The sequence below is a fragment of the Artemia sp. Qi Xiang Cuo genome, chromosome 13 (genome assembly GCF_049724085.1).
Source record: "Artemia sp. Qi Xiang Cuo chromosome 13, ASM4972408v1, whole genome shotgun sequence".
Lineage (NCBI taxonomy): Eukaryota > Metazoa > Arthropoda > Branchiopoda > Anostraca > Artemiidae > Artemia > Artemia sp. Qi Xiang Cuo.
Window position 1 is genome coordinate 9306671 of NC_142806.1, and position 15453 is coordinate 9322123.

At 34.4% G+C, this 15453-nt stretch overlaps 1 protein-coding gene across 1 annotated transcript in view; it reads left to right on the forward strand.

The window, feature by feature from the left end:
- The window catches only part of Patr-1 (Protein associated with topo II related - 1), a 104683-nt gene that overhangs the window by 57201 nt on the left and 32029 nt on the right, over positions 1–15453 (forward strand). Inside the window, exons 6-9 of the mRNA XM_089098800.1 lie at positions 4073–4204; positions 7942–8074; positions 11644–11809; positions 14186–14315. Coding sequence (XP_088954926.1) covers positions 4073–4204; positions 7942–8074; positions 11644–11809; positions 14186–14315 — 561 coding nt within the window. The remainder of the gene's footprint in view (positions 1–4072; positions 4205–7941; positions 8075–11643; positions 11810–14185; positions 14316–15453) is intronic.

The window sequence follows — 15453 nt, forward strand, 5'->3', positions numbered from 1 at the left end:
ACTTTTTTTTAATTTAATCTTCAAATCACCGTTTTTCTAGTCATGCCAGGAAATTTCTCTCCGTGAAAAATCTCTCTCGGAAAATTTTCCTCCCAATGGACTATTCTCCCCTTGGAAAATCCATCCCCCCGCGTTAAATTCCCTCCCCCGTGAACAGTGTCCGTATATTTCCCAATAAAAAATATTATATGTAAACTATGTACAAATTGCATAACTTACAGCCCTTTCCCCAGGGGCTGTGGGGGGGGGGATCATGTCATCCCCAGAGGCATAGTTATTTGACCTTTCAACTATGCTGAATCAAATGGCTATCTCCAAATTTTGATTTACCCTCTTAATGTTTTGCTCACTTAAAAGGGCATTAGAAATTTCGACTTCCGTTTGAATGAGCCCTCTCCGATCGTCGAGGGCCATTATTTCGATACGATCATAATTGAAAAAAAAAACAATAAACACGCATAAATGATCTATTTTTTAGCAAAAAATATAAAATTCCACATTTTTGTAGATGTGAGCTTAAAACAATTACAGTGGGGTTCTCTGATATACTGACTGTGGTGGTGGGATTTTTATTACGATCTCTTGACTTTTTGGGGGATGTTTCCCCTCTGTTTCGAAAACCAGGCAAATTTTCTCAAGTTCGTAGCTTTTAATGGTAACATTAAACTCAAAGATTTTTTATATATTTAAAATCAGCATAGACATCTAATTCTTTTGATGTATTAATTGCTATTGAAATTTTATTATTCAGAGTTTCGGTTAATATTGGGCCGAGGCGCTCCATGCTTACAGTTCGTTATTACGAACTGTTCGATACCTGTCGACGTATTTATGGTAGTTATATTTTAAGCAAATATAAAAAGAAAATAGTTTTTTGGGGAATGTTTTATTGATAATAATTATTACAGTTGGATAAAAATAACGAGAAAAAATGACTTTGGGGAAATTATGTTGAAAACGATTTACGTATTTATGTGTTATGTCTGTTTTGTTTGTATTGTCACGACCCTCGCTAGCTTTTGTACAAATAAATTATTATTATTTTTTTTAACACCAGTTCTAAAATGATGTATTGTACAGTAAACAAAAAAGCTGACAAAAAGAGAAAATTATGTACGGTAAAACTTAAAGGCGTATAACTTATGCATAGCAACATACTTTTAATAAGAAAAAATGTATGCAAAAAAACTAGCAGGGAAAGATTCTGGCATATTTTTTTATAAAAAAGGATAAATCTTTTGCCTTCGAAGGACCTTATAGTTTCTCGCTTGTCAATTTAGAGATTAGCATTCACTTTCTTCTTTCCTTTCTTTCATTACCCTGAACTTAATTATATCATGTAGAATATCCTGAATGTGTTTTTTAAAATACATTTGCTGTTAAAATATTATCGGTGTATAGGATTCTATGTGCTAAAATCTATGAATGTGTTGATAATATCCTGAAAATTTTTAATATGCTTATAATATACTTCTTCTTAAAGACATTATCAGTGTATAAGCTTATATACGCTGAAATGCCATGAATATGTTTATAAGATGCTGAATGTCCTCATATGTTTATAGTTTATTTCACCTTAAAACACAATCCGTTTTGTATACGCTGAAATGCTGCGGTTATCTTGGAAACCTGGATATGCATGCAACGCACTTCCTCTTAAGACATAGTCAAGGTATGAGATGATATACGCTAATATGAGTATAAATATAATGTGCTGATAATCTTGAATATCTATATAATGTAGCCTACTTCCTTTTTAAACATGATCAGCGTATAAGAAACGGTGTGAATATGCTGATAAGATGTTGGGTATCCTTATATGTTTATAATGAACTTCACCTGAAAAAGTTTTATTATGCTGGAACGGTATGAATATGATTAAAACCCTTGATTTCTTTTTAATACGCTTCTTCTTCTTCTTCTCCTTCAATTTTCGTTGTTTCTTAAGCTTTTTTGTTTGTCCTGTTTTTATTTATTGACCCTAAAATTCGAATTTGGAACTTCAGGGTTTGTGATAAAAAAATTTGAAAATAAGTATCTTGTCTTACGAACTAATTTGCGCTAAAATGCTATGAGTGTGCCAATAAAACGATGATTCTTCAGAACATATTTATAAAACACTTCATCGTGAAGCATTATATACTATCTATTATATATAAGATATGTATCTGGTAAGATGCTAAATTATTATATAGTATCTAAATCAGCGTCGTGCTTAACCAGGGACTGTAGAAAAGCTCATTTTGTATATCTACGTGTAAGGATTGTTTTCACCCTGTTGATGCTCTTTTTTTCAATTTTGTATTTGTGTTGTAAATTTTAATGCAAAATTTTGCAGCATTATTACTCCTATCCCACACACTCTAGTATTCACTCATCTCGCCAGCATTATCCTCTGTAAAATTGATAATATTACGTTGCTTTTTTCGTTTTCTTTTTGTCTTTTTTTGTGATTGGTTATTCAGACATAATTAGAGCAATGAATTTATCGGCATTTCCCTGTTTATTTTCTAAGTTGTCTAATTGTATATTTGTAAATTTCAATTCAAGTTTTGGAGGTGTTCTTGCTTTAATAATTTGAAATGAAACACAAAATATGCAGATTATGTGTAAAACATAAGAAAACTATGAGCCGATCCAGTTAAGATGTCCTGATGTCGAGGATTTAACGACCTCGCTCTTCGCTGCAAAGCTCAGATTTCTTCGACATACCAAAAAGAACAACTCTGACAGTACCTCTTACTTACCATCTCTTTCTGTGGTGATTCGTTGTCCACTCTCGGTGAATGCGTTGATGAAAGTTTAGGAACTCCTAATCCCCCCCCCCCGCACACACAAGTCGAAACGGGCTAGACTTAAATGTCTGTTAAACGTAAATAATTATTTGAATTTGTTTTTAATATGATAGTAAAATCTACGGATCTCACCCTCAATCGACAAATGATTTTGTTTTCATTTCTTATGCCTGTCATGAATTAGACTCTGCTGTTACTTTTACAATAAAACAGTTTCGCTAGAGAAATTTTTTATATATGAAAATACCAATCTGGAGTATGTGGGATAGCCCTATACATGGCTGGAGGTCCCCTCCTGGAAAGTAAAAAAAAGTCAAGTCCACAAAATTAAAATAAAAATTCTTCAAACTGTTGTAAAAACCCACTGATCCCCCTTCCTCCTACTTAGCCTTGGTGGTGGTGTCAATTGAAAAAATGTAGTGGGAGAGGGAATTGCATTTTTTATAACAATGAATGGGGGGGGGGAATCTGTCTTTTTCAATGAAACTACCGGAAATGTAGTTTTAATGAAAATACCAGAAAAGATATTTTTCAAAATTTAGGGAGGATATTAAACCCCCTCCCCAAGTGGTGCCTATGAAACTTGGGCCTCGGTGTATCTAGAGTTTACAGATTAAAGGATTATCGATCTCACCCTAAGTTCATCATTAATCTACCGGAAATGTAGTTTCAATGAAACTGCCGGAAATGTAGTTTCAATGAAAATACCAGAAAATATATTTTTCAAAATCTAGGGAGGATATTAAACCCCCTCCCCAAGTGGTGCCAATGAAAGGCACAAAACAACCAAACAACAGTTTGAACATCATCAAAGCCCCGTGGTAGTGCACTTAGAAACGAACAAGCGACAGGATAGGGAGAGCAGGGTTTCTTAATCACTTAATTGGAGATGTGAATTTTTTTTTCTTTATGGGTAACTTTTTAAGAATGATTTCCCAAGAGTTCGATTAATTACAAAGATATGCGAATTTATGAAAATGCAATAAAATATGAGCCGATGATTTTTTGTAGTGGGGGAGGGGAAAAGACCAGACGTCTCCTATCCATGTGCGCATTTGACTACTGCCTACTGCTGATATTGCAACTAGTGATATGCTTATTACACTTAAGTCATTCTTATTCCCATCCCCTCTGCTTTCTATGTTTTAAATATACTTTATAGTTTTGTTTATGTTTTTTGTAGTTCTGAATTCGTTTAACTTCTTGTGAGGTCTTTTTGATTGAGTCTCCTTTTTCTTTTTTTTGTAATACATTGTTAATTTTTTTGTAATCTAAAGGTTAAAACGCTCGAAGAACTGGAAAGAGATTTGATGTCCCCCAATCGGCCATCAAGCGTTACGGGAAGTGCGGTTTCAAAAATTCGTTCCGCAGAAGAACTAGAAAAAGAGCTGTTGGGAGGTGAACCAAAGGTTCGATTTTTAATAAGTTTTTATTTCATATTTTCATCCTTGGTAAAAAGCTTAAATATGTTTAGTGGCTTGTGCCATTGAAAGAGGGAGGGCATAGATTCTCCCCAATGGTAGTTTGTGAGAGCACAAAAAGGATGTCAGGAGTAATCTTATTGTTTGTGGATTTTGTAGATGTGAGTTGTGTTGCACTTCTGTGCAAGTCAGATTTATATTTTGTTTTGGTTGAACTGACCATGACTCAGAGAAAGAAGGAACTGACTTTGGTTTTGGTTGTTTTGGTTGAACTGACTGTGACTCAGAGAGAGAAGGAACTGATTTTGGTTTTGGTTGTTTTGGTTGAACTGACTGTGACTCAGAGAGAGAAGGAACTGATTTTGGTTTTGGTTGTTTTGGTTGAACTGACTATGACTCAGAGAGAGAAGGGTTGTCATTCTTGTGATGAAATTACTTTGCCTCGGAGTACAAAAATTAGTCATTTTCAAGAATCGAAATTCTTCTATCAAGCTTCATTTTTGACAGAAGACATTTTGTTTTAAATTCCAGTTTATTATAATTGTACCCATCAACTGGGATTTTGTTAAGGATTTTCATTAAGGATAGTCTAATTTCTTTATGGGACTAACCAATGACAGCTCAGAGTAGCAGAGAGTTTTGTGACAATGCAATGGATGAAGCCGTGTCTGGAAACTCCGGGAAGTACAATTCAAACTTACTTGACGCAAGGCCTTCTCTCTTGAAGAGTGCTAAATAAACAAAATTTCTTGAAAAATTTCCGCTGGCAGGGTAGTTGAACCGAAATTCCCTGGTGACTAGCCAGATCCTCCTATCCTAGACCAACTGGACGAACATAGTCTGAGCTTGCCCAATATGCAACACTGGTTACCAGTTTGTATATCCTATATATTTAGTGTGCTACCTCATAAAAAATACTGCTCGTTTTATTGTAGTTTAAAGCTATCCGATCATAGAGAGTGGAAACCCATTACGTAAATATAGCAAAATAACCGACACGGTTTTGTGGTGTGTTGGCCTCCGACGGCTTTGTGCTGTGGAAAATGTAGTTAAAAAAATATCGTGTGTTTAATTGTTATTGGATCATTGTGAGCGGCAACCCTTTAGGTAAATATACCCGTTGCCTTAAAAAATCCGTTACCTTATATAAAATATCCTGTGTTTAATTGTTGTTCAAGTTATCCGATCATGGGAAGTGGAAACCCAGTAGGTAAATATAGCCAAACAACCGACACAGTTTTGCGTTGTGTCGGCCTCCGGTGGCTTTTTGCTGTGGGAAATGTAGAAACAATATCGTTTGTTTAATTGTTATTTGAAGTTATTTGATCACCGTGAGCGGCAACCCTTTTTGTAAATATAGTCAAAAATCCGACATGCTTTGTGTTCGGCCTCGGATTGCTTTGTGTTGTGATGAAATGTAGTAAAAAATATTATGTGTTAATTGTTATTTGAAGTAATTTGCTATTGAAGTTATTGTTGTTTGAAGGTATCTGATCACGGGGAGTGGCAACCCTTTAGATAAATATAGCCAAAAGACTGAAATGGCTTTGTGTTTGGCCTCAAGTGGCTTTGTGTTGTGACGAAATTATTCAGTAGTGCTATTATTAGCTAATAAGTGCTATTTCGTTATGATAGACTTCAACAGTGTCAAAATGGAATGCGAAGAAATATTCCTGATTCCGATAACACTTCTTAACTAGTTTGAAATTTTTTTCTTTTCGTACTATAAAATATTAAGACATTACCATACTTAAAGCCTAAATTAAAACATTTTGGGTGTCATCACAGGAAGATGCTCCTTGGGGGCCGTAGTTACGTATATATGTCTTTAAACTGTTTGGCAAATCCAAATAACAAAATTATTAACTTTTTAGTGGAATTTTACTTTATATGGATGGTGCCATTTCAAAAGTGACAGTATTCACCACTGTATTATCAATGTTATCCTATCCAAGTGGTTAGCAGACAAGACTTGAAATCCTTTGTCCGTGAGGGCAAGGGTTCGAGTCCTGATGTCACTGGTTTTTTTTTTTGGAGCGGGGATCAGTGGCGGGACTCTGTAAGCTCAGCCAGAGTCGACAAAACTGTAAATGGGCTCCTGGAGAAATCTGGGAAAGGTAGACAGGAAGGTCGTGGGAAAGCGCAGGATGTCTGGTGTCCCCCTCCTCCCATTGCACTTTCTGGTTGTAGGGTCATGAAACGGAGATCAGCACCTCCGGAAGAGACTGTAAAATCCAATGCCATATTCTTCAGCTTTTTTACTTTATTATAAATATTGATTAAAAAATAAAATGCTGCAAATGCAAAAAATTTTCAAACAGAAGCTTGAAAAGAAAAAATTCATTAAAAATACCTTAATTCTATGCTAATTCTATGTGATTACATGATATTTTTTCCAAAAATATATTAGTTACTTGTCATGAGCCATTGATTCCTTTTTCAATCCAGTATATTTGGGTCCTTCTAACTAGACTCCTGGTGCCAGGGCCCCGTGGAGTGTTAAAATAATTGCAGCCCGTGAGTGACAGTTGTGGAGCAACGCATTTATCTAGATCTCACGTTTAATAAATGTATCTGCTCGCGTATCACGTTTGGAAATGCGTTATGATTATTGTAATTTATTATTTGTAAGGTCAATTAAAGAATTAAAGTACTGAATCAAACTGTAATTAAACTGAATTAAACTGTAATTAACTGTAATTAAAGAACTGAAATTAGTTCAGTATAAACGAAGCAATCGTCAAACTCTATCTGCATTGTTTCTGGTTTACCTGTATTAAGACTGTGAACTATTCAGGTTAATTAACATCCGTGAAACGATTCATTGTGCAAGCTTTATTTCATAGTGGTATGGCTCATTTTTGGATATAGGAGAATGCATGTCTTCTTGCTTACTTTTCCTGGTATTAAAGGTCTAAAATACTGTAAATATCAAAATCGGGAATTTTAGAAAAAAATCACTGTTTTGAAGTATTTCTTGTATTATTTCCAAAAAAATACAAGAGAGGCGAAGATTTTGTTTAGGTTTTTGAAGACATAATGTTAGATTCTATCATTGTTCAAAGTTGTTTCATTTCTAAAAAGTTAAGCTTTGAAGCTAGGGCATTTTACCGAGGCAAAATGGTGGGAATTCGCGGAATCAAAACTTCAAAATAGAAAAAGTCACAAAATAAATTGTATTCATGGAAAACCAATATAGACTCCAGTTATTAGAATATCAAGATCTGTTTATCCGTGATGGAAAAATAGTTTTACCATATTTAGAAAAAGTAGTTTACTCTTGGGTGTCAAGGAAATCGATGCGTGGTAACAACATTAGAAACTATCTCTCAGCGTACCGTACATTTTTGGAGCAGTTTGAAGCAGTCGTACCATATTATTTGGACAGAACACATTCGAACAGAAGTTCAAATATATCTTAAAATGTGTATAGAGATTATCTAATATCCGAAATTTCAGTTAAAAACATTTGATAACTTTTTTTTTTTGACAAGAAAAAAAAATTAAATTTTACTTTTGTTACTCTTTAAAAATTTAATTTGAAAAGCAAAACGAAAGGAACATTTATGAATGTGGTTCAGAGACCAGGACCCAGGGATGGAATTAAAATCCAATGAGATCGCAAATTTGTTCCCAAAAGTAATCTTTTCGTTCTATGGAATGCCGAAATAGAGAAAGGTTTACCGGTATATAGCTTTTTTTTTAATCTGTTGATTACTTTCCAGCCAGGATTGCCTGGAATGCCAGTGTTAGGAGCTCATCGTTCAGTTGTTACAAGCCAACCACCGCCATCTGTTTTGCCTTATTCTCCTGATATTTTGAGGCAGCTAGTTGGCACGCCTGAGAGGTTACCGAATGGTAAGTTTATTGCAAACAAATGTTTTTTTTGTATCATTTTGATCAACAAACGTATTTCGTACACTGATAGAGATGTATTGTAACTTCTGAAAAATTCCAAAAAAAAACATTAGTTAGAATTGTTGGTCAATTTTGTGTTCAAAATCCAAGAACTTAAAATGCAAAAGATAAAAATTTATTTATTATTTAAGAAAATCTATTAGAGAGATAGAGGGAGATCTATTTTACAAAAGAAACATTAGTATTAACAGCCCCACCGAGAAGCAAAAAACTTGTCCTAGGTGGTGGCAAAAATATACTAAAAAATAATACAGGACTAAATAAATAATAAAACAACGAATACAAATCTCACATCCTAATCAGCACCACATACCTTACAACAAAACAATTTCAACTTTTGTATTATAATCAAACCCCAAAAGGCCATAATAATTTATTCAATTATTTATTTACACCCCCCCCCCCCAATAACCACTAAAATTTATACTTACTAAAAAGGATTTCTTTAATTACTCTGTTAAAAAAAGAGATATCACTAATAGTTTTAATGCTCCGATCAAGATGACTCCAACTTCTGATCCCCCCTATGAAGCACAGTAAACATTGACCGAGTCGAAACAATCAATGAAATATTAATCGCTGCAAAAGATCGAGTGTCATAATCGTGGACCGAGGATTTCAAATTTGCTAAACTGTCAAAACATAAAATATTTGTACCATTTTGTTGCCTAAAATCAAACAAAAAGTGTAAAAGATCGAGTGTCATAATCGTGGATCGAGGATTTCAAATTTGCTAAACTGTCAAAACATAAAATATTTGTACGATTTTGTTGCCTAAAATCAAACAAAAAGTGTAAAAGATCGAGTGTCATAATCGTGGACCGAGGATTTCAAATTTGCTAAACTGTCAAAACATAAAATATTTGTACGATTTTGTTGCCTAAAATCAAACAAAAAGTGTAAAAGATCGAGTGTCATAATCGTGGATCGAGGATTTCAAATTTGCTAAACTGTCAAAACATAAAAGATTTGTACCATGTTGTTGCCTAAAATCAAACAAAAAGTGTATATAACTCGTAGTCCAGAAGCGTAGGCAGTATCCTTATTCGCTAGCTAGAAATATTAGAAATGTAATATAGAAATATTGCAATTACTGATGACGGTGAGGAACTGTAGGGACTGATCCAAAGTAATTACCAAGTAGCCCTAATTTCGGCTATGTCAATTCTGCACTATATTGCATTGGATTCGACTAACGAGGCTTCTTGACTTCTATGGTCCTTGTGTCGGCCTTGTGGTGTGTTTCTACAGCCGGGTTTGAACTCTGGGTCTCGTATTACTAAGCTGAGGTCAAACGCACTGCGCCACCAAGTACAGTGTCAATTCTCTGGAGTTAAAGAAAGATGGGTAGAACATTTTGAGAATGTGCTAAACCGGAATAAAGTTACAGGAAAAGATATAGAAAAGAATGGAAAAGTTTGTGACATTATGGAGGTGAAGGAAAATTTATTTTGTGGGGAAGAATCAATGACGGTACTAAAATGATTAAAAGATAATAAGACCCTGTGCTGTGCTGAAATCATGGTTAATGATTTTTCTTAAATATGGTGATTTTGAAATTAGAGATGAATTATTGAAGATTATGAATACGGTTTTTGAAAAAGGGGAAGTACCTCGCGATTTTAGGAACATTTTAACTAAATCCCTCTATATAAATGGTGGTAATTATACAGACACTAGTCCGGTTTCTGTAGGAAGCAAATTACTTATTATGATGATACTTTTTAAACTTTGAGATGGTGTGGATAAAATTTTGAGAGAAAAAAGCATGGTTTTAGGAAGGGGAGAGGATGTGTCCATCAAATTTTCTTCATAGGAATTGTCTGAGTCATCAGACCTCTTTAGTCCTTAGCTTTATAAATTGTTAGCAAGCGTTTGATTCAGCCGATTGAAGACCTTTAACGAAGGTCCTATCCTTGTATGGTACGCCAGACAAATACAGTAAAGTGATTAGTGCTATGTACGAGAATAACATTGCTGCGGTTAAGGTTGGAAATGAGGATTGTAGCTGGTTTCGTACTGAATCAGGAGTTAAGCAGTGTTGCATTTTATTCCCATTTATATGGATTTTGTTGATGGACTTTGTCTTATTTAGAAGTCAAGTGAAAGTTTGAGTCCAATATATGTCTTAAATTGGCCTCAAACCTCATGAAGATGAGAGAGCTTGTTGGTTTTAACCATTCAGGCTGCTTGACTGAGACCCCAATTCTGAAAATGTCCAAATTAATTTTGTCTAATAGTTAATTAAAATTTGCATCCTGAGCCCCTGATGATAATCCACAGATCTTATATGAGGGGGTCACTATAGAAGGAGTACACTAAAGACTGGGAAATCATATAATCATATGATTATATATTCGATGTTATATATATATATATATATATATATATATATATATATATATATATATATATATATGTTATATATATATTCGATGTTATATCGATGTTATTATATATTCGATGTTATGATTATATATAATCATATATTATATGATTGTTATATGATTGTATGTAATCAATGTATTTTGATGGACTTTGTCTTAAGGAGCACAGGAAAGGTAATGGGAGACCATGGAATCAAATGGGAAAGTAAAATTCTCCTAGACTTAGATTATGCTGGTGATTTATACATCCTAGATGAAAGTGTTGTTTTAAGACCTCATGACGCAAGAATGGGCTTGAAAATTAATTTCAAGATAATTATGTCGCTTAGATTGGGAATAAGTGAAGGGAGAAGAGATGATGCTGGGTAGCGAGAAGATCGATCAAACTTACCTTCAACTTACCTAAGTTGCATAAGTAGTAAACGCAATTTATGCAGGGGAGATGTAGAAATAGAATAGCCAGAGCCTAGGGTGTCTTTGCACAGTTAGGAAAAGTTTGGAAGAATAGGAAGATAAGTGTGTGAACCAAGTTTAGAATATTGGAAGCTACAGTGATTACAGTGGTGAAGTATGGTTCTGAAACCATATGGGCAATTCGAAAGAAGGGAGGAGAGTTTATTATATGTTTTCCAGTGGAATTGTCTACGGACTCCTTTGGGTACCCGTCTGACTGACCGTATTTCAAACAGTAAACTGTACAAAAAATGTGGTTCTATCGCGTTGTCTGAACGGGGAAGAGAAAGGTTAAGATGGCTAGGGCACGGTCTGTGGATGAAAAATGACGGATTGTCAAAGATTGTCCTTTGCGGTAATCCATCAAGGGCTAAACGGAAAGCAGGTCGTCCCCGAATTGGGTGGGAGTAGATCGTGAAGAAGGATTTTAAAGAAATAGACAATTCTTATGAGGGTGCAAAGAGGAGTGTGCACAGCTGTATTGGCCTCAGGGTGCTATTATTTCGTGCTGCAGTGAGTTATTATTATTATTATATAAATACATTTGTTGTATAATAGCATGCAAAAGTGGAACTATAATATTTTCAGACTCTTGTAGATTTTATTGTCGTTTTTTGCAGGGTTGTACTTTGGAGACTGGTTATCTTTTTACTGTATTTCTTTTGTTAGGCCAAGTCCGCCCTATTCCACCAATGTTAGACTTTCGAAGAGGGTTCCCGCCCCCAACTGCTATGCCGCCACCCTTGCATTTGTTGCATCAGACACTGGCACAGCAACATCTGAACCAAAAAGCTGACCACCATCACAATCACCGTCAAAGATACGATAGCTATGGGTAAGCTCTATGATTCATTTCATTTATTCTTAATAAATGTAGTGGCTTGTCTTCATTTAGAATCATAATGATTAGTAAATATCAGAAAAAAAGTAGTCAGAAATAAATTGTTCCATTTCTAATGCTTCATCTCCCAGCGAACTTTACAAAGAAAGCATTTTATATTTAGTTAACCAAGGGTAAAACAAATGTAAGTGTAATCTTCTAAGTACCGTCATGGTTGGTGGGTGGCTTGACAAAATTGGCAAATAACAACAAGGAGGATCTTTCATTTCGTAAATTTGTAGTTGACAACATAATTTAGCTATGATGGAACTGAATGCTTCACTTGATGCTTTTCTTTGTGCTCTTTAATAATTCCATAATCCCCATTTAATAAGCCCATTGTAACCAACGGTTTACAAACATATTTCTAAAACACACTCTTGTAAGAAAAAATTACCATTTTTAGCTGATTTCAACTTTTGTCTAAATTGTAAAATGTTGTATTGAAAAGAAGTTTGCAGTAACTTTTAAAAAGAGCCAGAAACCCCCTCTAAAACGACGTCACAATAAAACTGACGTCATTTTTGAGGGGCTGTCAACTACAGTTTTACTGTTGTCAACTACAAATTTACCTTTCTTGGAAGGGGGGGAAGGTGTAGCATGTTTTAATCATCTAAAGCATGATTTAAGACAAGGAAAAATCTGCTCTCTGAGGTTAGAGTATATGCCTTCTAAGGTGTGCTTTCTTATGACCCTTATTATACCAATTTGCTACCAATTATACCAAATATGCTCTCTGAGGTTAGAGTATATGCTTTCTAAGGTGTGCTTTTTTATGACCCTTATTATACCAGTTCAGATGAAGGTGCTATCAAATCTTCGATTAATTATTTTTTTCTTCGAGGAGGGATGAGCATAGCAAAGAAAAGAAGGAACTAAATAGAAAGAGGTTCTTTGATTCTTGCATGACGTAGTTTGCTTAGTGCTAACATGGGTGTAACAGAAAAAAGCTGTTTGCACCACGCTGACGGTGTTTTTTTTTTTCAAACATCAGAACTTGTCAAATTAAAAATTGGCTTAGATTTAATTTATTTTGAGTTTATTAATATATATATTTCAGTTAAATATTTGTGTTTCTTCAGATCTAGCCAGTTATTTTGAAAAAACTGTAAACTCCATAAAATCTCATCCATCAAGTTGGAGACTTGTTTCAAACTATGCACAGAATTAGGGCGTGATCATAAATATTTTCTTTTTGTGTTGCAAATATGTTGTTTTGTATTGTAGATAAATATATGTTATTTCTGAATTGTTATTCTCTATCTAAAAAAATAATCTAATATTCCATTAAGGATAGATTTCGAGTAGTTGGTAAAAAAGCTTGTTATTTCTTGTTTATTTCTTATATTCAACGAATTACATTTATATTTGCTAGCCTTTGCTTTAGATAATTCCGAAGAATCGCTGCGATATCGCTGCGTCAAAAAAAAGTCGCTATAGGCAAAAAATCGCTGCGATAAGCAAAAAAGTCGCTGCGATAAAATGATTCCATGGAATCAACGACTGAAAAGGATATTTAGATTTTTCAAAACATACATACATATTTGAACACATTCAAAATATAAGGGGGGGGGATTCATTTAGAAACTCCGTTCATTTTAATCCAATTGCGTCTTTCTTAGCTTAAAAGTAGTTCAGGATGTGCCTTAAAATAACATGTAGATTAAAGACTTATAGTTAAAGTCGGTTATTAGCTTAAAAAATGAGACATAAAAAAGTCTTTCTTAGCTTAAAAATTTCGGGATATGCCTTAAAATAACATGTAGATTAAAGACTTATAGTTAAAGTCGGTTATTAGCTTAAAAAATGAAAGACTTAAAAAAGTCTTTCTTAGCTTAAAAATTTCGGGATATGCCTTAAAATAACATGTAGATTAAAGATTTATAATTAAAGTCGATTATAAGATTAAAGATTGATAGCTGGCAAAATGGGTTTGTTTCCGCTGCCTAGGTTTTATACGAAAGAAGGCTAAAGTATTTCGGTCATGTTTTAAAGATAAAGAATTATAGGCCGTCAAAATTTTGCTTTTTTTATGCAGCTGTGGCCAAATAAAAAGAAGAACGTACTCGAATGGGATGGAAAAAGGTCACAAGAAAGGGAAGTTGTGAAAACGAGAAGTAGCAACTGTATGGGAGGACTTAAATGGTGAAGCTCTGAGCACAGTGGAGTTGATATGAAGTATGCACAGCTGTGTTATTCTCCGGGGACAGGTGCCGCTACGAGTTATTGGTAGTGGTTGGTTTTTGTAGAATGATCCCTGGCTTGCTATTTTAACCATCGTTATTATAATGAATAAATATTATTTTCTTATAATTGGTAATGCATTTGTAGGTATGACGAAGATATCGGAGAGGATGAATATAACGGTCTAATGTCCCGACGAGAAAAGCAATGGCTAATCAATCTAATCAATACTCAGCATCTGTCTGACAATCCTTACGTAGATGACTTCTACAACACGGTAATCATTTCTGTAGTGTTTCATCTGATCAATAATCAGCAGTTTTTGATGAACGGTTTAGTATAACACTTAATATAGCGTTTTAATTTAATTTTTTAGCTCTCGATATGGGAAGCTAACTGATACAAGTAACAAATCACTTCAGCAGCACGCCGCCTGAGTTCACCACAACTGTATTTGCTTCTCTCACTCACTCTTTTCGAAGCTCCACTCATTATCGATTCCATTGAAGTGCCAATATTTATCTAATCCTTTTGTAAGATCTCTTCTCACCCATTCATGGAGGGCACCGGATGTGTGGCACCGGATCATTTGACACCGGATGTGTTGCCTGAAAGTGCAATCTTTCGCAGTCTATCATCCTTCATTCGTAAAACATAGTCTAGACATCTTAACTATTCTTATATTTTAGTTCTAGAAATTTGGGGTCTAACCACGCTGTCCATACAAATTATTGTTTCATATATGGTCAGGCAAACGAATAGATAAAAGTGTCCTTAGGTAATTCATCTGGAAAATATTTAAAACATATATAACGTTGAAAATATATAAAACATACTTAAACATATATAAACATGTTGGAAAATATTTAACAGATCTTCTTTGGTCTTGACTGTTCCATTTTTTACATATTTAATGTATGAACCTTCTTAAGATAAGATTTATTTACAATTAATTAATCATACGATGAATGCATTCTTCTAACCTCCCATAGGCTCCTAGGTTTGTAAAAGATGGGAAATACATACCTTACAATTTAGCACTAAATCAATAGAAGAAAAATGTTAAACACATTGAATACATTAATTAGACTCCAATCAATGCTACACGAAAAGCAGATAAAAAAGCAACAACAACAAAATCACATAAGATCTATCTAACGAACTAGACCAACTGTTTGGATCAGTTATCTACAGAGTTGTTTACTTCCCTCCCAAGGGCCCCGATAGGAACCAGCTGATATCATATTTACAGAATTGCGTTGAATGGATCAGAAGTAAATACCCTTATGCTGCGTTATTTGTCGTTGGAGATTTCAACGACTTTAAACCCAAGTAGGTCGCGGACTCACTGTCCCTCAAACAGCTGGTAAAGTGTCCAAGGCGGCAAACTAAGACCCTTGATCTATTATTTTCTA